At 57.8% G+C, this 25,403-nt stretch overlaps 1 protein-coding gene across 4 annotated transcripts; it reads right to left on the reverse strand.

Annotated features, from left to right (window-relative positions):
- Positions 1-215: 215 nt before the first annotated feature.
- On the reverse strand, positions 216-24,977 carry PARVG (parvin gamma). 4 transcript variants are annotated; one of them, XM_024737535.1, is made up of 14 exons: positions 24,792-24,977; positions 22,948-23,024; positions 20,035-20,099; positions 18,613-18,715; positions 17,902-18,042; positions 16,957-17,072; positions 15,734-15,789; positions 12,916-12,938; positions 10,760-10,818; positions 10,470-10,538; positions 8,300-8,401; positions 1,841-2,026; positions 1,596-1,668; positions 216-1,122 (listed from the first exon to the last, which is right to left on the reverse strand). In XM_024737535.1, the coding sequence occupies exons 2-14, from the start codon at positions 23,006-23,008 to the stop codon at positions 1,013-1,015; spliced, it is 1,164 nt and encodes a 387-aa protein (XP_024593303.1). In that variant the 5' UTR covers positions 23,009-23,024; positions 24,792-24,977; the 3' UTR covers positions 216-1,012. The 4 variants fall into 4 exon arrangements, with proteins under 4 accessions (XP_024593303.1, XP_024593302.1, XP_024593305.1 ...); XM_024737534.1 differs by lacking the exon at positions 20,035-20,099 and adding an exon at positions 21,352-21,416; XM_024737537.1 differs by lacking the exon at positions 1,841-2,026 and having other exon boundaries at positions 24,792-24,974.
- Between the last annotated feature and the right edge of the window lie 426 nt (positions 24,978-25,403).

The following is a 25,403-nucleotide window of genomic DNA, read 5'->3' on the forward strand; positions in this document are numbered from 1 at the left end:
TATCTGTGAATCAGGAGGTAAGGGGAGCATGTGGATGGCGGGTGGGTTGGAGGGAAGACCACTCTGAGACTCTCTCACACTCAGACACCAGCTCCAAGGGTTCCTTATGTCCCTCCCTGTAGGCAGGACATTCTCCACTCTCCAGCAGCTGGTCTGGCAAAGATGGCCCGGCCCCCTGCCCCAAAGCCCCTCCCCCAATCCAAGGCTGTCAGAACACACAGACACACACACACACACACACACACACACGCACGCAGCAGCTCCTTGGGGACCGACTAGGAGACGATCTGACCCACTAATCAGCCACAAAGACGTCTTCTCTGTGACTTTTGGGCAAAGCTCACCATCGCGGCCATAGGGCTGGGCCTGGGCCACGGTTCCTCTGAAAAGTAACTGAACTGACTTTCCCGAGGGGCACAGCGGCCTGGTTTTGGAGCCACTTAGGGCTCCTGCCTCTGGAGGGCGATGCTGGGGCCACCACTCGAGAGGCAGGCGGGCTGCAGTAGCTGAGTGTGGGCAGGCGGGTCTCCGCCGTCAGGTCAACCCTGACACCTGAGGGGCGGTCCTGCTCCAGTGAAGGTCAGCACCGCTGGGCTCTTGGCTACCCCAGGGGTGGCCTCAGAGACAAGAGCCCCTCCCACACCCACCCTGTGGGGAGAGAGGCTGCGTGCGGAGCGGGGGGTCAGCTCATATTCATGTACATTTAGCGGGGCCCTTCCCAGGACAACGGCAGGCTCCCCAAATCCCTCCCAGAAATACATTTGTTAAAAGAAACTGAGCGAGGCCAGAGGTTGGCTCAGAACGAATCCACGCTTAGTGAGTTCAAAGATATTCAAACAGATGGAAAGAGCAGAGAGGGAAGGGGGGGCTGGGGCGTGCCGCAGACACACAGGATAAGAGTGGGAGGCCCAGGGGCTGGCTGGACGGCGAGGAGATCCCTCTGCGGCCCTCAGGACCTCCAGCTGGGGCTGGCAGGCAGGCTCTGAGAAGCAGATTTTGGGGGCTGTGATGGTTAATTTGGGGATTCCAGGGGCTCCCCGTCCGTGCTTTCTTTCAGCTTGTGCTTGCGAAACAGGCCGTAGAGGACTCGCAGCGTGCTCTTGGTGTCCTTGTTCACGATGTCTGCGGGCCAGGGGAGAGCAGGGCAGGGTTCAGGCGTGGGCAGGGGGTGGCCAACCGTCCACCTTTGCCCGGGACCAAGGGGTTCCCTGGGACACAGGCCTTCAGGCTAAACCCGGGAGAGGCCCCTGCAAACCAGGACAGTAGGTCAAGCTAGGCCTGAGTCCAGGACCCAGCACAGGGCGTGCTATCTCCTTCTCCTCCCCGGCACCCTCTTGTGGGGTCCCCAACACTGCAACTCCTCCAGGCCTCAGCCCTCCGGACAGCCCATCCCCAGGGACCTCAGTCCCCCATCTCCTCTCCCCAGGACCATCCTCCACTGGCGTGGGTAGGGGCTGTGGACACAGTGCCCCGCCTAGGAAAACTCAGCAAACGCCAGGCAAGAGGCTGCACCAACACACGGCTGTCCCCACGCCCCGTGCCCCGCTCTGTGGCGCCCGCCCGAGGCTGGCTGCCCACGAGGGCCCTGCACTCACCTTCGGGGCTCACGGGGTGATTGAGAAGGTCTTCATCTTTCAGCAGCTCCAGGGCCAGGGTGACGTTGTGTAGCTACAATGACAAGACCCCATCAGATGTCAGCACCATGACCCATTGTGCAGCAAGGAGGCCACCTCTAGTGGGAAAGGCAGTCCCTGAGGAAGGCACCCAGCCCAGGGATCAGGGAAGGCTTCCTGGTGGAGGTGACACCTGGGGGTGAGTCCTGCCAGGTGAGGGGACTAACCGGGGAAGGGAGCATGGGTTCATCCTGATCTTTTCCGAAGCAGCCCCAAAACCCGTGAGCAACAGAGACTCCCTCAGGAACAGAGAGCTGAGTTCCATGGGTAAAGCACTGATGAGAAGACCGACGTTCAGAGTGGCCACGGGGCTCATCCGAACTCACAAGACGGAAAGTGTCGGAACCAGAGGCCTGCAAAGCAGACCGGGGGCTGGAGGAGCCACCTCTACCCAGGTGCCTGCCCTTTGTGCCACCCCTCTGCCTGGGCTGGCGCCTGAGACACGGCTCTCAGCACTGAGAATTCCCCGGGCCAGACTCAGGCCCACCCAGGTTCGGATCCCCGCTCGGTCCTGGGGAGCCTCGAGCAAGTCCCTTGGTGCCTCGGGCCCTCCACTTGCTCCCTGCAAAGTGGGGTCTCCACCATCTCCCCCGATACAGGACCCTGGGTGACGGGACCTGGGGAGCCCCATCAGCCCTCGGCTCAGAGCAGCCCCTCTGTTAGTGGAGCCCTGCCTTTTCACAGCTAGTTTCTCAGACCCCACCGAAAAGACCCCTGCCCTTCTCCTTGGGGCAGCAGGCTGGTGTGGTAAAAAAGAGGGCGTGGGGCAAGGCAGGACGAGGCAGGGATAAAGCTGGCTGAGTCCCCGGCTCACTGGCGCCTCAAGCAGGTCCTTCCTTCAACGGTCTTAGGCCCACCGTGCTGACTGGATGTCCCAGACTGGTGGCCAGCCATGCTGGTCCCTTCCCTCCCCATCTGCCGACCATACCAGCCCCAAAGCCCGCTTCACACAGGCCAGGCAGTTCCCATGGCAACCTAGCCAGGGGCCCAGAGACCCGGCTGGCAGAGCAGCAGATGAGCCAGGCCCATCCGAGGAGGCCGCCCTGCCTAGGCCGCCTGCAGTCACCTCCTGGTGGGTCTGGGCAGATCTGGGTTAGATGTCTGTGCACCCACCCCACTAGGTCACAAGTCACAGGTCAGACAAGGCACATGTCCTGCCTGGGCCTTTGTCCCCTCATCTGTACAAGGGGAATAGTGCATCTTCCAGAGGCCTTTCCAAGCTGCCGTGTAGATCCAAGTGTGATGGTGGACACAGGATTGGAACCACAAGGCAAGACTTGAACGTGGAATAATAAAGGCAGAGCCAGGGCTTCCCTGCAAATTCCAGCTGTCCGGGCTCCTACAAGGGTTGGGAAGTGAGGCGTGTAGGAGGGCCTGAAGCCCCTGAGACAGAACTCTGTCTGAGAGGGAAAGGGGCAGGTCGCAGTCCTGGTCCGAGGGCACAGGGCATGGTCAGGGGGAGCATGTTCCGCCCACGCCAAGGACTCCTGCCGCATCCCGGGCAAGGGGCCAGAGTCCTCCGTGGCAGCTGGTGGCCGTGCGGGGACCACGGGGATCTGGAAGGCAGCGAGCAGAGCCCTTCTCCAAGGGGGAGAGTTGATGGAGCATCAGATGGACAGAGGCACTGAGCTGGGTCCAACATGCAAGAGAGAGAGTGGCAGAGGCTGGGTCACCGGCCCAGCAGGGCTGGCCCCTCTAGAGCCCGTCAAGAAGAAGAAACCAAGGCTGTCACAGATGCCAATGTTCCCAAGCAGGTGAGACACACCCCTGGGGATGTCCAGACCAGGTGGAAGCAAACCTCAGAGTGAGGGGCTAAGACCTCCACTGCTCGTCCCGTGCTTTGTCCCCAAGTCTTCCCCCGACTGGAAAATGAGGGTTACAACTGTTGCTATTATTCTCATCCTCATCACGAACACTATTGACAGGGCGCACAGAAAGTAAATGTCAGAGTGAGAACGAGACACCCGGGCTGGCTTCCCCCGCCTCGCAGCCCTGCCTTTGATGCGCTCACCCTCTAAGCCCGCATCCCCACAGCGTGGTCCAGGGTGCAGAAAGCCAAACAGCTTTGGGAAACGTTGGCTTCGACAAATTTATATGGAAATCCCCCACTGCAGGACTTCTCAGAGCCTTGAATATGTCTTGGTGTGTCATGAGCCTTCGAGACTGTGCATTTTCCCAGGTGGCTTGACCATAGGATCCATTTCTCACACAGCGGCTCACGGGACCAGTGTCTTGGAAAGACTTCCTTCACTTATTTAAAAAATAGTTATTGGGCTTCCCTGGTGGCGCAGTGGCTGAGAGTCCGCCTGCCGATGCAGGGGATGCGGGTTCGTGCCCCGGTCCGGGAAGATCCCACGTGCCACTGAGCGGCTGGGCCCGTGAGCCACGGCCGCTGAGCCTGCGCGTCCGGAGCCTGTGCTCCGCAACGGGAGAGGCCACAACAGTGAGAGGCCCGCGTACCGCAAAAAATAAATAAAAATTATTGAGCATCTACTATGTGCTGGCCACGCAACAGGGGCAAACCCAGACCCACTGCCTGCCCTCGTGGAATGTGAGAATTGCTGCCATCAACTAGGGCGGTGATCGCACTTGTTTCTATGGGTCACACTCCTCGGTGATGCCCAGTCTGACCAGGAGCAGCTGCCCCAGGCTCCAGCCTGATCCCACCACGCTCCACCCAAAGCATCAGTTTTCTTCCGCGCACAGTTTGAGATGATGAAAGTATGGAGCTGAGAGAAGGTTACGACCCAGAAGGATGCATTCAAATCGTCCCGGGGAGAAGTAATTGCATATAGGAGGAAGCCAGAGATTCTTGGCCCCGCGCTTTCATTTCTGCAGAGAAAATGACCGCCTCTCTCCTCCACCCAGACGCCTCTTCCCTCAGGGAATGGAGACCTCACGTAGACGCCATCGGCAAAGAAGGTCTGATAAGGAGCAATTCAATGGCCAGAGGCCACGCTGCAGAGAAAACAATTCCTCGGGAAAGGCCGCAGTTCCTGCGCTCTTCTGCTAATGACTTCCTCGGCATTTTTATTACACATTCCTATGGCTGAGGTTTCCTACAATAGTCCATACAAATGCATCCTTGGGGTCTGAGCTGAGAGGCTGCTTCTTTTCCTCCACATAGATCGTGGCTCATCTTTGGAAGCCGGTCCTGAAGCCTGTTCTGAAGCCGGTGGAGTTGGCAGGCTGCCTGCACACAGGGGCCTTGGAAGTTGGGATGTTTGTCCCTGGCTTATAACTAACTAGGGGTTGGAGGTGAGCAAATAGTGATCACACCTTGACATCCCATTACTCAGGTGTGACATCCCCAACACCTGAGTAACAGAGAGGGGACCCCTGTGCTGCTCTGAGCCCCTCATCCCCAGGGGGCCCGCGTGTGACCTGCCCGTCTCCAGCCTCCCACCCTCATCACACATGGGCCTCCTGCCTTGTGGATGAAGGTCAGTGCCACGGTCTCAGCCTCACTCTGACCCACCTAAGCCCCCCGTCCCCGCAGCTCCGGGCGAGCCTCCAGAAGCCCAGCACCCCACCCTCATCTCCCATGGGGCTCCCCCTGGCTCCCCCGGAAGGACGCAAGGAGGCGGCTCTGGCTTTGGAGACGTACAAGCCTGGATGCCAGTCTGACCTCGACCCTAACTAATGGTGTGCTCCTGACCAGCTTACTAGCTCTCTCTGAACTCAGTTTCCCCAGAGCAAAATGGGGATGGGGAATAGTTCCTACTCAGAGACCCGATGTGGGGAGGAATTAGCAAGTTCATCCAGGGAGGCAAGCGCCTCCCCGGGCCCAGTTCTGCATCGTCTCTGCACCACACAGCACAGGGCTCTCCCGCCTCTGCACCAAGGCCGCAGGGCCTCCTCTGGCCAAGAGGATGAAGAGGAAGTGACAGCACCCCAGGTCTGAGCCTGCACCTTGTGTGTTCTGCTTTGTCTCTGTGTCCCTGCGGTTGCCGTGAAAAAACCATGCCAGGCTCACTGCCAGTCCCAGGAGGAGGACGAGAAGCACATGGCACAGAGCTGGACCGCCCCAGTGACCCCAGCCTAGATGGCCTGACGCCCAGCCCATCCCGCACGAGTGGTGGAGCCCAGCCAAGCCTAGAGCAGCCAAACCCGGCCGACCCGCAGATCCATGAGAATGAAGGATCGCAGTTTTAAGGCACTGGTTGTCTGGGGGGTTTGTTACACAGCATGTCCGTGGCAATAGCTGGTTAATACAGTACCTGGTGAAGGACGAGAACTTAGGAAGTGTTGACCACTGTTTCTACCACCCCTAGAGCTACAAACACTGCACTGCTCTAGCCTGTTTGCTTCTCAGCTCTTGGGAATCTGAGCCCCAAATCCATCTTCGAGTCAAGAGCCCCCCTGCCTCCTGGGAAGGTGGAGATGATGCCCACAAAGATGGTATCTTCCTGCTGCAAAGGGCGAAATGTGGGCTGAGGGTTGGGTGGCCAGTCCTGGTGTCAGACCTGTCACTGAGTAGCTGGATGGCCCTGGGCATGTCCCAAAGCCTCAGTTTTCCTCTCTGTAAAATGGAGATACAACCCTGCCCTGCCTCCCTCGCAGGGGTATGGAATGAGGCAGAAGTGGGGTAACGGGCCAGGTGAGGCCGGAGGCAGGTAGGAACTCCAAGAGAACGTGAGAGTAGCCGTGGTTCGGGGCCCCATAGGATGCCCAAGAGCTCAGAGGGGATAAGGTGGTCAGAGCCGGCCACCCAGCTAAGGGGTTGAAGAAAGCAGGAAGCAGGATGGGCCTAGAGAACGGCCTGGGGAAGGTCTGGAGACGCCAGAGGCCCGGGCCGAGTAAGGAGCAAAGGCGGGCAGTGAGGCTGCGGAGAGGGGTCAGGCAGGTGGGGAAGGCGGGCCTGGAACATTCGGCAGGGGACCGAGTAGGTCAGGCTTGCGGCCAGAAGCAGGGACAGACAGGGCTGCGGATATGTGGGGGCCAGGCAGAGATCGAAACTGGAACTGGGCCAGGGTCAAGGGTGTACAGGCTCACCCCCCAACCCCAGGCAGGCCTTGAGGTTTGAACCAGCCCCAGGGCCATGGGCACATCAAAGGGGACCAAAATCTTTCCTTTTCCCAGAAACTCCCCAAGGCTGGCGCTGGGAACCAGCACCCAGCCCTGCCTGGTGTCCCCTCTCTGTGGAGGGGTGAAAGGGTGCCCTCCTACCCTGGGTTGCCGCTGAGCCGTCCCTGGGACCCTGGTGCAGACAGAGAGAAGTTGGCCACCCGGGGTCCTGGGCGGGTCTGGGGCACCAGGGACCACATACCCCTGTGGTCTGAGGGGTGGCAGGGCAGGGGCTGTGAGCACATTTTAGGGACAAAAAGCCTGAGGTGCAGGCAGAGACCAGAGCCCTCCGCCTGGACTAATGCAGCCATCTCCCAATCAGCCCCCCAGACTCCAGGGTCCACATGGGAACTCCTGACCCCCACAAGGCCAGAAGCCCTGCCACATCCGAGCCTTGGCTGACTCTGTTCCCTTCCCCTGGGGGTGCCCTCCCTAGTTAACGCTGTGAACCAAGCCCTAGACAATTTCATGGCCACCTCTCACACAAGGCCTCTCCTGACTGCTGCAGATCCTGCTAGCCACGCTTTCTTTCAGGTCCTGCACCGGCCCACCCACCATGAGCCAAGGCACTTCATCACAGCCCTAGAATACCATACATCACTGAGAGTCCAGCGGGTGGAGAGTGAGCGGTCCTCAAAAGCAGGAGCTGTGTTGGACTGTCTTTATGGCCCACGGGGCCTGATGCCAAGAGGACCTCAGAAAATGATGGATCCGGTGCATGGGTGAATGGGTGGGCGGACAGGTGGATGGATGGATGGGCAGGTGGATGCATGGATGGATGGATGGATGGATGGATAGATAGATGGGCAGGTGGATGGATGGATGAATGGATGGATGGATGGATAGATGATCAGGTAGATGGATGGATGGATGAGCAGGTGGATGGATGGATGGATGGATGGGTGGATGGGCAGGTGGATGCATGGATGGATGGGCAGGTGGATGGGTGGGTGGATGGATGGATGGATGGGCAGGTGGATGGATGGGTGGGTGGGCAGGTGGATGGGTGGATGGGTGGATGGGCGGATGGATGGATGGATGGATAGATGGATGGATGGGCAGGTGGATGGATGGGTGGATGGATGGATGGATGGATGGGTAGGTGGATGGGTGGACGGATGGATGGATGGATGGGCAGGTGGATAGATGGGTGATGGGCAGCAGAGTTGTTGTAAACAGCAGCAGGTATAAAGACCCTCCCTGACACCAGCCCCACGCAGGTGGATGGATGGGTGGATAGATGGATGGATGGATGGGCAGGTGGATGGGTGGACGGATGGATGGATGGATGGGCAGGTGGATAGATGGGTGATGGGCAGGTGGATGGATGGATGGATGGATGATGGATGGGCAGGTGGATAGATGGGTGGATGGGCAGGTGGATATGTGTGAGGGTCTATGGGTGAGGCTGGTGGATGGATGGGCAGACATATGGACAAACAAAGTTTCCCATCACCCTTACTTCACCTGGAAGTGAATAAATAATGACTGATCATGCCAATTTCCTAGATCTGTCTACCTAGAGGTAGACCCCTGAGGAAAATCTTTGGAAAACTTACCATTTCCGCAGGAGATTTGGGAGTGAGATAGAATTCCTTCAAGTGCAGGAAGAAGCCTTCCAGTTGTCCAATCAGCAGGAGTAAGATGACTCCATCTGCAAACTACAAAGGAGGGAAGGGGAGGCAGATAGCCTGGAGGAGCCCCTCTGCCTTTCACAGGCTGTGTGACCCTACGGAAGTCACACAAGCTCTCTGAGCCTCAGGTTCCTTTTTGAGAAACGGGGACGACACCTGACCTCACAGAGTTGTTGTAAACAGCAGCAGGTATAAAGAAGTTATTGGTTGCCTAGCACAGAGCATGCGCTCCATAAAATGAGCCCTTTTTACATTTTCTGTAAAATAGCTTCAAATCATTTTTTAAACCACACACTGTTCCATGAGCTACAGAAGCCCAGGCGAAAACAGAGTTAAGTGTAAAATAATTCCATCAGGAAAAGGCAGAGAACGGCACACCGGGCTCATTTTGCTGGCTGCCACATTTGTATTGGTCTGTTTTGTCTGTATGTTCAGAGATAAAGCTGTCACCCTAGCACCAGCACATCATATGCTAATATAATCGTATTCAATCTCTTCAAAGACACAAAACACAAGATTGAATGTTGGAGGAAAAGCCACCACGAGAAGTCCTTAATGGAATTTCCTCATATTAGGTCTGTTCTGATGCTATTAGTTTGGCATATTCCCGGGTAATACCACCAAAATACCAGGGACTTTAATATCCCCTTTTATCCAGCAGTCGAAATACCATCCTCACATGTGCCATTATTCTGCAAACGTCATTATTTTACCAAGGGAGAGATAAAGATGAAATGGGTAGAATGTAAACCTAAGAAATCATCTTGTTCACTCCCACATAAAATACAATAAAACCACAAATGTATTGTTTACTACGCATAGACAGTGCGTCAGGTAATACACAAAATACCTGGATGTTCATCATCTCATTTCTTACTCACAGTTCTCTGAGGTTGGTATCCCTGCACCCATTTTAAAAAAAAGAGGAGCCTGAGGTTGAGAGAAGTCCAGGTCCAAAGCCACACAGCTAAGGTGGAGGAGGTGTCCTCAGAGCCCAGGAGCAACACGTACCCATCTGCTATCTCCACCCTGCAGTGTCACCACACCACGTCACACGCAGACTTCTCACGTGGCCGCTGTGCGAGGTGGTGATGGAGCACAAACTCTGGCCTCAGCAACCTGGGTTCAAATCCCAGGTCCACCAGTTAATCACTGTGTGACCTTGGACAAGTTAATTAACCTCTCTGGGCTTAATGTCCTCATCTGTAAAGTGGGATAGTATCAGTTCCCACCTGAAGAGTCTGTTGGGAGGAGTCAGTGAGTTAATGTACGCAAAGCACTTTGCTCAGGGCCGGGCACGTGGTGAGGGCTGTATCGGCTTTAGCTACCAGGCACAGGGGTATAGCTACCCCGTTCCCCGCTGGCTAATGTCAGGCTGTGCCTGAGACATCAGCAGCTCCAGTGACCAGACCTGACCTCACCACCTGCCCCCAGTCATGCTGTGTGAGCAAAACCCACGTGGCCCGACCCCTGCACCACCACGCCCAGTTAACGCGCCCAGGGTGTAGCAGGCTCCATTGCTGCCCTGAAGGCCCTGGGCCGGCAATTAGCTTCACAGCTCCTCTGCGCCCCGCCGTGTTGAGGGAAACCACAGGGCACAGAATCCTCGTGGGAGGCCACGACCCACTGGGGAAGGCTGACCTCCTAAGACTCTGTTCCCGCCCCAGAACAGTGGGCTGGGCAACTCAGGGAGTCCGCAGACACGGGGCTGTGTCGGCACCTACAACCCCTCCTGGCACACAGCACAACCTAATAAACGCTGCGAGCGAATGCAGTTAGGGGAACCTCACGTGCTTTGAGTCTTGGGGTTGGATAGACCAAGATTAATTTTGAAAACAGCTGAAAAGTGGTTATTTTACAATGAAAAGTAATAACAGCGTAGACAAACCCCGAGATCCCCACTTCACAGGATCCCCGTCGTGCCCCTGATTGGCAATACTGCCTACCGGCAACATCCCCATTGGAGAGGAGGACCCCAAGGTTCCAAGAGGTGACACACGCCAGGCCACATAGGATGGGCCCAGGCTCCCAGTGCCCTGTGGAACCCCCTCCCCATGCCCCTTCCCTGCCCCAGACCCTGCAGTTGAGTCCCTACCTGGGTGTCCAGATTCTGCACAGACAGGCCCAGACGGTCCAGCTTCTGGTTGACGAAGTTCACTATGGCCTACCCAGGGAAGGACAAAGGCCCCAGGTCCCCAGCTCGGGTTTGCGATCTTCCCACTTGGGGTCACAAAAAGGCCCCCGCGCGGCACCCGGCGCACAGCAGGTGCAGAGTGGGGACCCGATTCCTTTCCCTTTGCCCCACCCCCACCCCCGGACTCAAGGCGGGTGGGCAGTGGGTGGGCGGGTGGCAGGAGGTACTCTTGGAACTTTGACTTCTCTTACCTCTTTCACAGCGTTCACTTTCTCCGGAGCCAGCTTAAATAATTCATCAAAGACGTCCTCTGCAGACAGATCCATTAAACATCTCATTACGATGCTATTATCTTTGGGCCAAACAGGGACTTTTTTCCACCAAAGTGTCTCAGAATAACCAGTCTCGAGGGAGATGTAGTTTTATCTCATGGTTCTTGAATTAAAGAACAGGTCTGGGTCAGAGTCACTGCTCCCCTGGCTGTGTGGCCTGGAGAGAATCGCCTGCCCTCTCTGTGCCTTGTTTTCCTCCTCCGTAAAGTACGGCTGATAATAACCACTAGGTGGGATGACTGTAAACATCCAGTCTGGGGGCAGATAACACACTTGTGATGGTGGCTGGGCACAGAGTAGGACTTAAATAAATGGTCACCCTTCCTGCCGCGGACACCATCCCTTCCTCTGGGAACTTGCCCTGCTTCCTGCTGGTTCCCTGCTCCACCCACAAGCCCACGGGAACTGCCATAGGTGGCTGAGCAGGGACCAGCCCCGCACTGACCCTTGGCCCAGCGGTCTCCTCCGCAGCGTTTGTGGATTGGCAGAATAAGGGCACCCAGCGCTCCCAGAGAGTCTGAACTTCGCTGCAGTGCACAAAAGACCAGCGCCCTCAGTAGCTGAGTCATGCCCATGGGGCTGCATCTTAGCAGCTCCGGCCACGGGTCCAGACTCAGAGGTGCCAAGTCCTCAGACTAATGTCCTTTTCCCACAAGCTGCATTCCTACTTTTCTCAGCTATTCAGCTCTTCACCTTCCCCTGGGGAGAATGCTCTGCAGGCACTGAATACCCAAACCGAGTAGAAGAATTCCCCTCTTGATTCTGCCAATCAGCTGCTGTGTGACTCTGAACGAGTCACTTCACCTCTCTGTGCCTCAGTTCCCTCATTAGTGAAGGGGGAAAAGCAGCGCCAGATAGCATCATGCACGTTAAAATGCCCCATAAACCAATAAACATGGTGGAAACACCTGTGGTCCCTCCCAGACCCCCCCTTGGCCTGTGGTCAGTGAAATTGTGTCCCTGAAGGAGCCAGGAAATCAGAGGCCAATGTGCACGCGGATGTCACAGGCCAGAACAGGATGGACGTGCTAGAAATGGTTTTAAGGAAGCCCTTTTCCATGGCCCTGCCTCTCACTGTGTGACCCAGCCTCATGCAGCCCCCTAACAAACACTGCTCCCTGGGCAACCCCTGTGTCCTCCGGCTGCCCCTCCACACACACACACACACACACAGCCATCCGACCAGCCTCCCTCGTGCCTCCCCTCTCCTCCCTTTCCCCACTCAACCTTTCTCAGCCCCTGTTCTCAGAAGCCCCTCGCAGGTCACCATTTCCTCCTCGGCAGGTGAGAATCCCTTGCCCATACAGCTCTTTGTCCCAAGTGGGTAAGGTTCAAGGAGGAAAAATTATGCTAAGATGGATGGATGATGAATGGATGGGCTGGTAGATAGATGGATGGATGGATGGATGGATGGGTGGGTGAATGGACGGATGAATAGATGAATGGATTGGTATATGGATGGATAGATGGATTGGTATAAGGATGGATGGATGACCAACTGGCCAGGCAGACTGACTAAGGAATGAATGAATGAAGAAGGAAGGCTGGGTTAATCACTTGATTGGTGAAGATCTCTGTCACAAAAGTAGCAGCTAAATTAGTGAACAATCACTATTAAGCACTCACTCTGTGCTAAGCACATTCACAAGGTATCTCTTCACCCTCACCACCATTCTAAGGGGGGGGGTGCCATTATTAATCCCATTTTACAGATGAGGAAACTGAGGCACAGACCGGTTCAGACACTTGCCCAAGTTCACGTGGCTAGTAAATGGGGGGATTAGTGTTTGAACCCAGGTTGCCCGGCTCCAGAGCCCACACACTGAACACTCCATAGTTGCTGCTGATGGGAATTATAAATCTCTCTACCCATACGAGCGGTATCCTAAGAAGGAACAGCCAGATCCATGCACGGACAGACAGAAGGAGGGACAAACGGACAAGAGGGCTCGAGATACACACAGCAGACCACAAAGGAACCGTGAGCACACCCAATGATCAACCTGTCATCATGACACGTTTGTCTCCACACGTATCCAGCAGGAAAAGATTCCCTAAATTAGGAAAGTACTCACTCGAATGTTGGTCCTTGTCTGTGCTACAGGGAAAATCGTAGGGGGAAAAAAGGAAACACATGGTTAAAAAAAACATCCTCAAACCTGTAATCTCTTCATATGACAAGACCCGGCAGTGGGAAGGTTGACAAAGAAACTGGGCAGCTGCTTTCTCCTGGCAGCTCTGTAAGCAGGCAGGGCCCTCGTGAAAAGCAAATGGCAAACGAGGTTCAAACCTTCCCCCGAGGCTCCCACACCTAGAAGTGTCTGGATTGTGTCCTTTTCGCGGTTGCTGTTTTAGTTTGCGGGGGGCATATTACACACACAATAAACACACACACATCCTAACTTTAGAGCTGGTGCATGTTTACACATGCACACGCGTGTGTAATCACCACCCCCAACAAGGCACAGAACTTTCCTAGCACCCCCAATGTGCTCCCCCATCCCATTGCACCCCACAAAGGTTACCACTGCTCTGATCTGTCTAGTCGGCCTTTCATTTTGTCTGTTCGTCTATGGAATGAAATCGTATGTACTCTCTAGTGTCTGGCTTCTTTCACTCCCTTTCTATTGTTTTTGCGTGGTTTTTCTTTGACTTCGTTGCTAAATTCTCCGCCCCAGCACACCTCCTAGAAGCAAGGTTCTGGGCCCCAAGTAGGCCGAACTCTCCCTGGAGAGCCGGGTGGCCCCTCCGTCCGTGGCCCTGGGGGGTGGAAAGGGCAGCCTGAGACCCAGGGCTCAGCACGGGGGCAGCTGCCAGGAGGGGCACACGTCCCTGTGCTGCCCTCACAGGCATTTCCGAGCTCATCAGAGGCTGAGAAGGGTGATTTTAGGGCTATGAAGGGAGAAGGGGTGCAGCGCCCGTGACCACTAATTGCACCCTCCCTCTCAAGTTCCCCAAACACGGAGCCTGAAGCTTCAGCCTTGACAGGGCCCCGTGCAGAGCTGCTCAGCGGCTGGGTGACAGGGAGGTCATTTAGCCTCCCAGAGTTGGGGTGGGGCTGTGGTGGTTCGAGGGGGGGGACAAGCCCTCCTCCCAGGGTGACCTTGGGAGGGTAAATGGGCCGACGAGTGCACGGGCCCCGCTGGCAGGAGGGACCAGCAGCGGTCTGCTTCCTCCGCCCTTGGCCATGCTCGGCTCACCGCCTGGACCACAGACCTTGCCGTCATCGACTGGCAGAGTTTTGAGCCCTTCCCCCTACCCCATCCGCAGTGAACACCCAGGAGCCGTAGACCGTAAGGACCTCAGGGCTGGGGGCGTACAGGAGGGGGAAGGTCCCCTCACCTACATCACCTATAACTCTCACAGCAGCCCCAACAAGTAGGCACGGGTCCCCCTTTATCAGAGGCGTGAAGAAGCTCAGAGAGGGGGAGTGACTTGCCCAAGGGAACACAGCTCAGACATGGCTGATCTGGGATTTCAGTCCAGGTGGGGCTGGCTGCCCAGCCTGTGAGCAGAAGAGAACTGAACTCACCCAGCTGGGGTTGCTGAGGATAAAATGGGTTAAGGGAGCTGAAACAGCCCAGTGCTCTGCACACAGCAGGCCTTCAGTAAGTGTGAGACCGGAAAGGAGAATCCACAACTTTCCTTCAAAAGGAGCCCACTCTCAGACCAAAACAGGAAAGACCTTTGGCCCAGACCGAGGTGGGCTGCGAAGTGGGGATGCCAGCCAGCCACATGTGGCAGGGTCTGGAGAAATACCGCCCGGCAGGGAGAGCCAGGGCCCCTCCGCGGCTCTTGCAACTTTGCAAAGATGAGAAACATTCTGCCTGTGCCCAGTCAAGATTCTACAATTCACAGGGCAGGACAAGCATCCCAGGGGCCTGCAGCAGGGCTGGGCTCCCACCCAGGGAACGGGGCAGGGACCTGGGCAGGTGCCCGGAAGTGTGAGCCTACAGGGGGCAGCAGGGAGGGACCCTTGGCTGGGCCAGTTACAATCTCCAACGAAAGGGAGTCCAGGAATGCAAGACGGCCATGTCTCCCTGGAGAGACAACGCAGCAGGGGTGCTGGAGGGCTTGGGTCGGGGATACGAGGTACATGTATGGTTTCCTTTACCACCCAGGCAGTCAGGAGTTTAGTCCGTAGGCCAGCCTGGTCCCGCACTGCTAAGGCCCTTCTAAAGGTTGAACTGCGGCCTGCAGTTCAGAGACGCCTAATGGGACCCCCTGCTTCTCCCAGACCCCAGGACTCTGCGGCTCTCTTGTTGCAGAGCGCACGTGCCCGGCCCTCGTCCCGATGTGAGTGTTTCCGGCTCTGCCATGAAGCACATGCTGTGCAGGTGGGTGTCGAGGCAGAGGGGAGAGCTCATTGGCTGATCGACCTCTGGTGTCCTGCGTGCGAGGACAGGCGAAAGGCCGACAGCTGGCTGACCCGGGCACTCCAGGTCCCAGCCCCACCCCGTACACAGTAGGTGCTCACGAAGCGCTGGTGGTATGAGTGAGCCCTCTGTGCCCTTGCCTCCTGGCACCGGTTGTAAGTTTCATGCCCAGCCGCAGGATCTCCCCGCCACCGATGAGGGTAAGGCTTCCTGGCAGCACCCGGCTCCGGGTGTTAGGAAACCAGCCTGGGGTTGGGGTCCAGAGAGCCCAGTCTCCGGGTCCCTCCTGGCCCCCAGTGCCTGCAGTGGGACCTCATGACCGAGGGCCAGAGCCCTTTCTGCCCCCAGCTCTTCCTGTGTTGCCGGGCTTTGCGGAGGGTGGAGGGTGAGCCCTGCGAGGGCCGGTGCCGGCCCCGCAGCAATTAGAGCGGTGGGCAGAGTGAGGGCCCCTCCCAAGAAGGTCAGGCAGGTCTGCCCCGCCCCCGGCCCCAGGCTCCGCCCCTGGTCCCTCCCTCACCCGCACTCAGTGAGTTGCTCCACTGACATCTCCGATTTCAGGCCACTCTTGGTGCTCTAGGAAAGAGAAAAGGGGACGGAAAGGGGGAACCACAGAAAATTCTAGGACCACGCCTGCCACCAGAGGAGACTGTAGCGGCCAAAGCAGCCCCGAGGGACCCAGTTTACTCTGCCTTATCCACTCCTCAAGGGGGCCTCCTGGGCAGCCCTCACCACTGGGGCCAGCTTAATTGTCCCTCTTCCCACAGGCCTTGAGCCCCACGAGGATGGGGACCGCGTCTGCCTCGTTCCCCAGGTATCCCCAAAGTCTGCCCAGCGACTGGCTCACAGGGTATCAATGGACCCGTGTTCATCTGAACAACAAATGAACGAGTGGGTGGGTGCGTGAGTGAACGAGTGGGTGGGCGCGTGAGTGAACGAGTGGGTGGGCGCGTGAGTGAACGAGTGGGTGAGTGCGTGAAGGAATGAAGTCGCCTCTGATTTACATACGTGTAGACAAAGCCAGGACACTGCTCAGTGGAGAATTCAAGTCAATTCTTTTGAGCAATAAGAGAGCCTTCTCCCGAGTTTGGCTGGCCTCGGCGTGTTCTGTCGGGTGGGTTAAAGGGAAGCCAGCTGCTCCCCAGGTACCCAGGGGCTGGGGGAGGGGAGAGTGGAGAGCGGAAGCAGGTGGGGCCTGTTTCTGGTGCCCGGGGTCTGTCTGAGAGAGAAGGCATGGACTCCCGGGGCATCAGCTACGGCAGAAGTCCTGCACGTGCTAGACAGGGAGCACCCTGTGGGTGGAGAGACCCAGAAAGGTCCCTGGAACCTTCATCACAGCCATCTGTCGAGGAATGAGACCATCACGGTGAGAGGGCAGTGGCTGTGGCCCAGTGGTGTGAAGACTCCAGAAAGGCCGTGAACAGATGGTCACTTATGGCCCGTGTGGTTGCCGTCAGCCGGGACCTTCGTGATGCCTCAGGTAGGTGCCGTCTGCTGAGTAAGTGGGACTGGCCGGCCCACACAGACCTCCTCGTGGCCTCACTGGACTCAGCATCTCCCGCCCACAGCTCCAGCCCAACCCCCCACTGCTGTCCTGGTGGGATTTGGTGTTTCTCATGGCTCCCTGGAACTCACCCCAGTTCAGCCCCCGCCCCGTGCAGCAGGCCCCCACACAGGGTGTGGCGATACGGCCCTGAGATGTTCAGCCAGCAGGCAGGCATCCTCCGGCACCCTGAGCTTTACCTCCGTGATGATCACCTCCACCTTGACGTTGGGCGGGAGGGACAGGTCCGGCTGGAAGCACTTGGCCAGGGCCACGAGGAGATGCAGGGTGGCCAGCAGGTCCTTGTTGTAGATGCCTGGGAGGGGAGGGGGCACAAGGTCAGAGCCCTGGGGGACGACCAAACCTGGGGCCACGTGGTGGGTTCCTTATCGTCACAACCACCCTCTGCAGGCCAAGGAGCTCTGTGTCCAGCCTTCAGGAGAGCAGAGGTCCGGAGATCTACATTTGGAACCTAAAAATAGTCACACTTTGCCCCAGTCATCCTTCTTCTGCAAGTACAGCCCAAGGGCACAATCTACCCTGTGGACGGGGATTTTAACACACAGATGTTCACTGCAGTGCTGTTTAAACAGCTAGATGTCCTACAGCAGGGCCCTGGGTGAACAAATTGTTAGATTTAAGTTGAATTCGACCTGATTCGGGGCCAACATTACAAACATCAATTATTGAATGTGAGACTTGCAGTGGCGAAGGTAGTGGCAGGGGACCCAACAAAAACCGGGTTTGAAAACTGTTACATCCTCACCACCCGACCTTGGTGAAGCTATTCAGTGTCTCTTGGCCTCGGTTTTCTCATCTGAAAAATGGGGAAGATGTAGAGGTTGGAATGGCAGGAAATCATACCAAATGGTCAACGGGGTGGGGCTTTGCACACTCTCATTTCTTATGAGCAGGCACTGCAGAGGCAACTTAGCTAAATTAATGAAGCAGGACGGTTAGTGCCCCTCTGACGAGGTGGATGAGGGCGCGTGTGTGATGCTCGGAACGCAGTAAGCAGTGGCCGCATTATGGACAGGGCTGCGTTTTATCACCCTTGTTCTGTGCTTCAAGGCAGCACCCCCCACAGCCCGAGTAGAAGGCTGGGGCTCTGCCCCCCCACCCTCCCTGACACCAGCCCCACGCACTCTCCACGCTCCACCGGGCCTGCGGCTCCTCCACCTGCAGGCTCTGGCCGGCGGCCTCCAGGACCACGGCGAGCTTGCGTCTCTGGCTAGCCGCGGTCAAGGCGATTTCCTCCACGTCCAGCTTGACTCCAGTCAGCTTCTCTGAGGGCAGGGGAAGGAGTAAGAGGGAGAGAGAGGGTGGGAACAGCTGGCCGGGGGGGACAGTTGGGGCCCCTGCCGGGGACCCACAGCTAGTCTGCTTCCTCCAGGGAGGCAGGGTGCTGCCCTTCCTCATGGGCCACGCAGACTGCATGATGGGGTGAGCTCGGCCCCGGGCCGACCTCACGTTGACCATTCCTGTGCCCCCCACCCCCAGCCTCCCACACATCAATGCGTTCCTCATTCCTGTGGGGCAGGGTGGCCCAGTGGTTAAAGCCGAGACCCCTGGCTCCCCTACTTTCTTCACGGTGAGACCTTGGACAAGGTACCAGGCCTCCCAGAGCTCAGTTTCCTGGTCTGTAAAACGGGCATAGTCACAGGACAGAGTTGTTCTGAGGATTAACTGCACCTGCTCTGTGGCAAGGGCTCAGGAAGCCGTAGCTCATGGGACGGTCCTGCAGCCAATCTGCCAAGGGCACCGCAGAGGGCACTGGGCAGGCCCCAGGCCGGCCCAGGGGGAGTCGGGACCACCCAGCCCTCCGGGACTGCCCAGCTTTGGAAGCAGCCACTTACGGAAAAGGTGGTGCAGGATGAGTCCGTCAAAAATATCCTCCTCCAGGCTGCGGACCACGATGTGCTCGGGCAGGAGCTCAGCATTGATCCACTCCATCAGCACCTGTGGGCCCCGAGTGACAGCTGGCCCGAGGCCACTCCTCACCCGGCCTCTCACCAGGCTCAGCTCTGCCCTCCTCCCACCAGCCAAATCCTACCCGTCCTTCAAGGCCAGGAAAAGCATCACCTCCTCTGGGAAGCCTCTCTGATCTCCCAGGCTGAGTCAGGGGCCTGCTCCGGGCTCCCGAAGACCTGGCCACTACGGGCTATTGTTTGTTCTGTGTAAGGTTTTGGTAATACATGGGCGCTGGTGTCCCGCCCCCTCCCGCAAACTGCAGCAAAGGCCGAGGGCTGTCCCTGGAAGTCAGAAGCGCAGAGAAGCAGCCCCCCATCCCTTTAAGGGAGCAGCCCGAGCTACACGGGACTTGGTGGATAAACACCCCGGCTCCTCTGCCCCAGCAGGAAGACTCCAAGGTGCCCGCTCCATGCTGGCTCCCAAAGGTTCCCAGCCGGCTTGAGCTCCGTCAACCGTCACCTGCTCCATCACCCACCCTGGGCGTCTCCTTCCCACCTGTCTTACATCCCTGATCCCCTTCCTTGTCTCCTGCGATTACCTCCCAACTCAATATTTGCACCTGAATCTTTAGTTCAGGATCAGCTTCTGGAGGAACCCAGACTAAGATGAAGTGTCAGCATGCCGCCAGGTTTTCCTCTGTGTCCCAGGGCGCAGCAGAGGGAAGAGGAGATGGGGGGATGGACAGAATGGGAGGGAAGAAGAAAAGGATGGAAAATGGGCCACAAATCCTCTAGGGGGTCAAATGTGGTGCAGGCCAGGAGGCCTCCTTGGAGGAGGCAACAGAAAGGCCCCACGGAGACTACAGAAGTAGGGCAGAGGAAAATGGAGGTCCCAAGCCTGTGTCCAGCTGGTCCTACAGCCAAGAAGAGTACCAAGAAGTGGGTGATGCATGCCTATACCTGCCCACTTCGCCAGCTGTCCTCTGCCCTGGGCAGCTGGGCCAGAGAAGGGGCACGAGATTGGGGGCCAACAACCTGGGTCAAATCCCAGCTCTGTCACTGGCCAGCTGTGTGTCCCCCACAGGTCAGGTCACTTCTCCGAGCCTCACTATCTGCTCCCTGGGATGCTGGTGACAACAGATCCCTCTCCACTGCCGTGAAGTTTGCTGGGATCACGTACGTAAAGGCGCACGGTCGGTGCTCAATAAGTATCCCTTCACGCAGCCGCTCAGCAAGTCCCCCAGGGGCCGGCGGGATCGCCACCCACCAGCCTGAGGTCGAGGAGGGGAGGGGGCGGGCTGTGGTCCCCACCCCAGGGAGACAAAAAAGACTCCTCTAGAGAAAGAGGGTCAGAGAAGGATGCCACACCTTTTGCAGTTCTTCAAGTTTGGGATCCTTCCTGGAAGTGGGTGGCAGGAACTTCTTCTTTTCTCCTGGAAGCAGAGATGAGCATATGTGCCTGGGGACCCTGCAGGCCGCCCCCAGAGCTGGCACCTAGACCACAAGAGGAAGTCGGTCGCGCTGCTTCACACGCACGCACACACATGCACACACACGTGCATACAAGTTCACTCACACACACACCTGCACACACATGTACACATGCACAGATACAGGCACCCACACACACAGACACACGCAGTCATAAACACACAGACACACACACACACACACCCTGAGCACCAAACATCCAAAGAGATAAAGGGAGCAGCCCGAGCTACACGGGACTTGGTGGATAAACACCCCGGCTCCTCTGCCCCAGCAGGAAGACTCCAAGGTGCCCGCTCCATGCTGGCTCCCAAAGGTTCCCAGCCGGCTTGAGCTCCGTCAACCGTCACCTGCTCCATCACCCACCCTGGGCGTCTCCTTCCCACCTGTCTTACATCCCTGATCCCCTTCCTTGTCTCCTGCGATTACCTCCCAACTCAATATTTGCACCTGAATCTTTAGTTCAGGATCAGCTTCTGGAGGAACCCAGACTAAGATGAAGTGTCAGCATGCCGCCAGGTTTTCCTCTGTGTCCCAGGGCGCAGCAGAGGGAAGAGGAGATGGGGGGATGGACAGAATGGGAGGGAAGAAGAAAAGGATGGAAAATGGGCCACAAATCCTCTAGGGGGTCAAATGTGGTGCAGGCCAGGAGGCCTCCTTGGAGGAGGCAACAGAAAGGCCCCACGGAGACTACAGAAGTAGGGCAGAGGAAAATGGAGGTCCCAAGCCTGTGTCCAGCTGGTCCTACAGCCAAGAAGAGTACCAAGAAGTGGGTGATGCATGCCTATACCTGCCCACTTCGCCAGCTGTCCTCTGCCCTGGGCAGCTGGGCCAGAGAAGGGGCACGAGATTGGGGGCCAACAACCTGGGTCAAATCCCAGCTCTGTCACTGGCCAGCTGTGTGTCCCCCACAGGTCAGGTCACTTCTCTGAGCCTCACTATCTCTCCCTGGGATGCAGGTGACAACAGATCCCTCTCCACTGCCGTGAAGTTTGCTGGGATCACGTACGTGAAGGCGCACGGTCGGTGCTCAATAAGTATCCCTTCACGCAACCGCTCAGCAAGTCCCCCAGGGGCCGGCGGGATCGCCACCCACCAGCCTGAGGTCGAGGAGGGGAGGGGGCGGGCTGTGGTCCCCACCCCAGGGAGACAAAAAAGACTCCTCTAGAGAAAGAGGGTCAGAGAAGGATGCCACACCTTTTGCAGTTCTTCAAGTTTGGGATCCTTCCTGGAAGTGGGTGGCAGGAACTTCTTCTTTTCTCCTGGAAGCAGAGATGAGCATATGTGCCTGGGGACCCTGCAGGCCGCCCCCAGAGCTGGCACCTAGACCACAAGAGGAAGTCGGTCGCGCTGCTTCACACGCACGCACACACATGCACACACACGTGCATACAAGTTCACTCACACACACACCTGCACACACATGTACACACGCACAGATACAGGCACCCACACACACAGACACACGCAGTCATAAACACACAGACACACACACACACACACCCTGAGCACCAAACATCCAAAGAGATTGATTCCCCGGACACACCTCATCCTCTGCACCTCTCTTCCTTTGCCCATGCTCTTCCAGCCTCCCCCCAATGCCCTTCCCCTCCCCACATTTCCCTCATGAACACCAGCTCATCCTCAGACACTGCAGCATCTGTATTTTGGGAACATACTTAAAGTCGAAAACTATTTCTTGTCTATCTGGAATTCACATTTAACTGGGCATCCTCTGTTTTACCTGGCAACTCTACTCACATACATAAGAAGGAGCCACGGCTCAGATGAGCCCAGATTCCCGGGCTCCAAGGGGCCAGGACAGAGTCCACCGGCATCTGTCCGGCTCCCCCGTATGGGCATGACACTGAGGCTGCCAGGCTCGTCCTATGAGCCCCAAGACCTGTTTCAGCATCTCCTGCAAGTTTAAGAACCTCAGAACACACAAGGGTCGGGGCCAAGGGGGACCGCTGGAATCGAGTCCCAAAGGATGGGGTGGGAAACTGAGCCACCAAATGGGGCAGCCTTGCCCAAATCCACAAAATGCCTTGCCTCTGTGTTCACGTGGCCCAGCTGGAGACGTCTAGACGTTCTGAAAACCTCTGGGTACCACCCAGCCCCGTGTGTTCTGACGAGAGGAGGGCGGGCCCTTGACAGACGCTTGGGGAGAGAGCGAGCAAAAGCGTGTGAGTGGCTGTGGCCCTTCCCTGGAGCAGATTTCTTGCCACTCGGAATCATACCATGTTCCAGCTCTGCCGGCCAGAATTCTAAGTATCTCTAAACCAACTCTAAAACAAAAAATAAATATTTTTTCAGATCACGAAGCCCCACCACCCGAACTGCAATTTTCCTTATGATGTTTTCCAACCTGAAACCACTCATAAGCCGAGAGCGCCAGTTAACGGAGCCGGCCCCGCGACCCTGGACTTGGTGCTCTGCTACGTTACCCCCTGTGCCTCAGTTTCCTTGTCCGTCAAAAGGAGGTAAAAACACCCATCCTCGGAGTAATAGGTGAGATGCTGTGTATAAGAAGTTCTCAGCACAGGCCCAGCCCAGAGTGGGCACACACAGCAATCAGTATCCTGATTGGAGATGTGTGGTTATGTGGGAGACAGGGATAACTCTGTGGAAGGTTCCAGAAGCAGGGGGTCAAGTATAAAGCAGGAGGCAGAGGCAGAGGCTGGACAGAACCGGTTGTCCAGCTGACAACTTAGCAAAGCAATGCAGTACCCAGCACAGCTTGTTCGGTTCTTACAATGCAGATCCCGCCCCCATCCCCCGCCGGCACGGTACCTTGTGAGAGTGTCCCCCCGGCCGCTTGGTCCACCCGGTTGCAGAAAGACTCCGGCTCCATCACTGCCTTGCCGGCCCTGGGGACGCAGGAAACAGGACATCACCCTCCGAGTCACTCTAAACTCACTTTGTGTGTCGTTTCCTCCAGACCAGGAGGCACAGGGAGAGAGAGGGTGGGAGCTGACTTTGGAGGGACAAGTCACTGCGCTGCCTGGGCAAAGGGACGGGGCCCCTGGTGAGAGGGAAGCTCGGAGCCGATCCCTGCGGGACACAGGTGCGGAGAAAGGCAGCGACTGAGGTCTCGACCTGGGCAAAGGCTTGGCCGGGAGATGGGGTCCTTGGTCAGGTGCAGGGCGGCCAGCCCATGGCCCCACTACAGCACACGGGAAGCCCACCCAGCCTGGGCAGTAGGACCAAGGGAGCAGCCCACTTCTCAGAGCTTCATGGATCTAGAAGACCCTCGGGCTGAGCTCCAGGGGGAAATCTGGGCGGGCCGCATGGAGCTGCTATGGTTGGTTGCGGTGAACACACCGATGGGTGACATCTGCAGACCAGGAGCTCCTGCGGGCGCGGGGTTGGGGGACGGCAGGCCTGTCCTCTCTGGGCCCTGCGCCTGAGTCGGGGTGACACAGAGAGGCACCGCAGACTGTGAGTGAGTGGACGGGACTGGGGTGCAGGCTGGGCTCTCAGGGGGTGGCCTGGCCCTGCCTGGCCCCAATTCTAAGCGAGGTTCTCCACAACGGGGCTTGTCACCCCGGCCTGTCGTGGTGGTTTGGGGATCTCTTTGCTCGCCAGGAAGGGCCAGCATTCCCAGAGCCCACAGGTACCCTTCTTCGTCCTTGCCGGGGGCAGGGGCCAGGCTCCCCCCGGGCCCGGCAGATTCAGAACCTCCTTCCTGGTCCCCTGGACTCACTTCCTCTCCTGCTCGGCTGAAGGCCCTGCCGTCCCACTTTCTCTCCTGCCCCTGGGTCTTCCCCAGCACCCCCAACCCCAAGCGGACATTTGGGGCAGGGCCCTCATGCAGCAGAAGCTGGTAGTCAGCTCCAGCCCCGGGGAGGCCTGGCTGGAGCGGCAGGGCGCAGAGCTGCGGAGACACGGAAGCATTCGCAGGGCTGTAGCCACCCTGTCACGCTGGCAGCCAGCCTGGGGACACTGGGGCACTGGCTCCGTCCTGCCCTAAAGTGTGGGAGCGGGGAGAACACAGCCACTGGGCCAACTCCATCCCCTGTATTCCCAAGCTTCCTTTTGGAGGGCATTCGGTTCACAGGGTGTGGCCAGAGGCGAGGAAAGAACTTGGCCTGGGGGTTGAGGGATTGGGTTCCAGGCTGGCACCTCCTCATTCTGGCTGTGTGACTTTGGGCAAATACCCTCCCCTCTCTGGTCCTGATATTTCCTTACAAGGAGGGGCTGGACTCGATGCTCGCCAAAGGCAACTGAGTGGACGCAGAGCTGGGAGCGGCCTCCAGCCATCAGCAGCCCCGGGCAGCCCCTTCCCTGACCTGGGCCTCTGTTTCTTCATCTGGAGACTGGGGCTTGCCTTTCTCTCCCCAACACATCGGATGAAGCTTAGGGGAGATGACAGGGTGGAAAGGGAGACTCTTGGCCTGGCTACACGAGAGGTGGGCCAGTGCCCTTCTGGCTGTCTAGGCCTCTGGGGCGGGAGGGACGGCCGCCTCTAAGCCTGGGTGGCGAGAGGGCTGCCTTGCAGGCTCCCTCCCGGTGGCGGCTCAGCTAAGCCTGTGTTCTCTGGGCTCCATTTCCACGAGGCCCCTCGGAGCCCTCCCTCCGTGTGAGCTCAGGCGGCCGAGGCGGCCGAGCAGAAAGCCCCAGAGGCGAGGACTCACCTGGCTGCTTCCTCCACGCCAGGGAACGAAGATCACGGAGCGCAAACAGGTTCCGGGTTCCCTAGGTCGGCGGGGGCCCCGCAGGGGCAAGAAGCTCACTTCCTCCAGGGCCTGTGGCTTCTGCCGGGCCTGCCGGGCCGCGTCTGCAGGGAGCTTCCTCCTTGCCGGGGCCGTAGGGCCTGATGCTCTGAAAGCGAAGCCGCTGCAGCCCCACCGGAAAGCTCTGCCCCTGGGGCCCAGCCACACCTCCTTCTCTCCCTCTCGCCTCCCCGGTACGCAAACCAAGCCAGTTCCTGAGGCCAGAGGCTGGGAGTCGGTTTCCCCCAGGCCCACCATCAGCAGACTGTCAGCTCTAGCTCCCCGCCCCCAGCCTCTCTCCTGGACCACGCGGGAGCCTCTACTAGCTGGACTCGCGTTGCCAGCTCCACTCACACCCCACCTCCCACCCAGGAGTTGCTCTCCACAGGCGACCAGAGGACCCACTTCACATCCCAACTCGCTCAAAAGCCGTCAGTGGTGTCCAACAGCTCTTAAAATGAAATCCATATAACTGATTCACTTTGTTATAAAGCAGAAACTGACACACCATTGTAAAGCAATTATACTCCAATA

The sequence above is a fragment of the Neophocaena asiaeorientalis genome, unplaced genomic scaffold, assembly GCF_003031525.2.
Source record: "Neophocaena asiaeorientalis asiaeorientalis breed wild unplaced genomic scaffold, Neophocaena_asiaeorientalis_V1.1 scaffold242, whole genome shotgun sequence".
NCBI classification, from domain to species: Eukaryota; Metazoa; Chordata; class Mammalia; order Artiodactyla; family Phocoenidae; genus Neophocaena; species Neophocaena asiaeorientalis.

Bases quoted from the DNA above. Each gene is read 5' to 3' on its own strand.
- PARVG (XM_024737535.1), bottom strand. From the start codon at position 23,008: ATGGAGCCGGAGTCTTTCTGCAACCGGGTGGACCAAGCGGCCGGGGGG. The intron at 18,716-20,034 runs GTGTGGCATCCT...CGGGGCCCACAG, and splicing joins AACTTGAAGAACTGCAAAAG to GTGCTGATGGAGTGGATCAA. The intron at 2,027-8,299 runs GTAAGTTTTCCA...TCTGCTTTGCAG, and splicing joins CCAAATCTCCTGCGGAAATG to GCCTCTGGTTCCGACACTTT.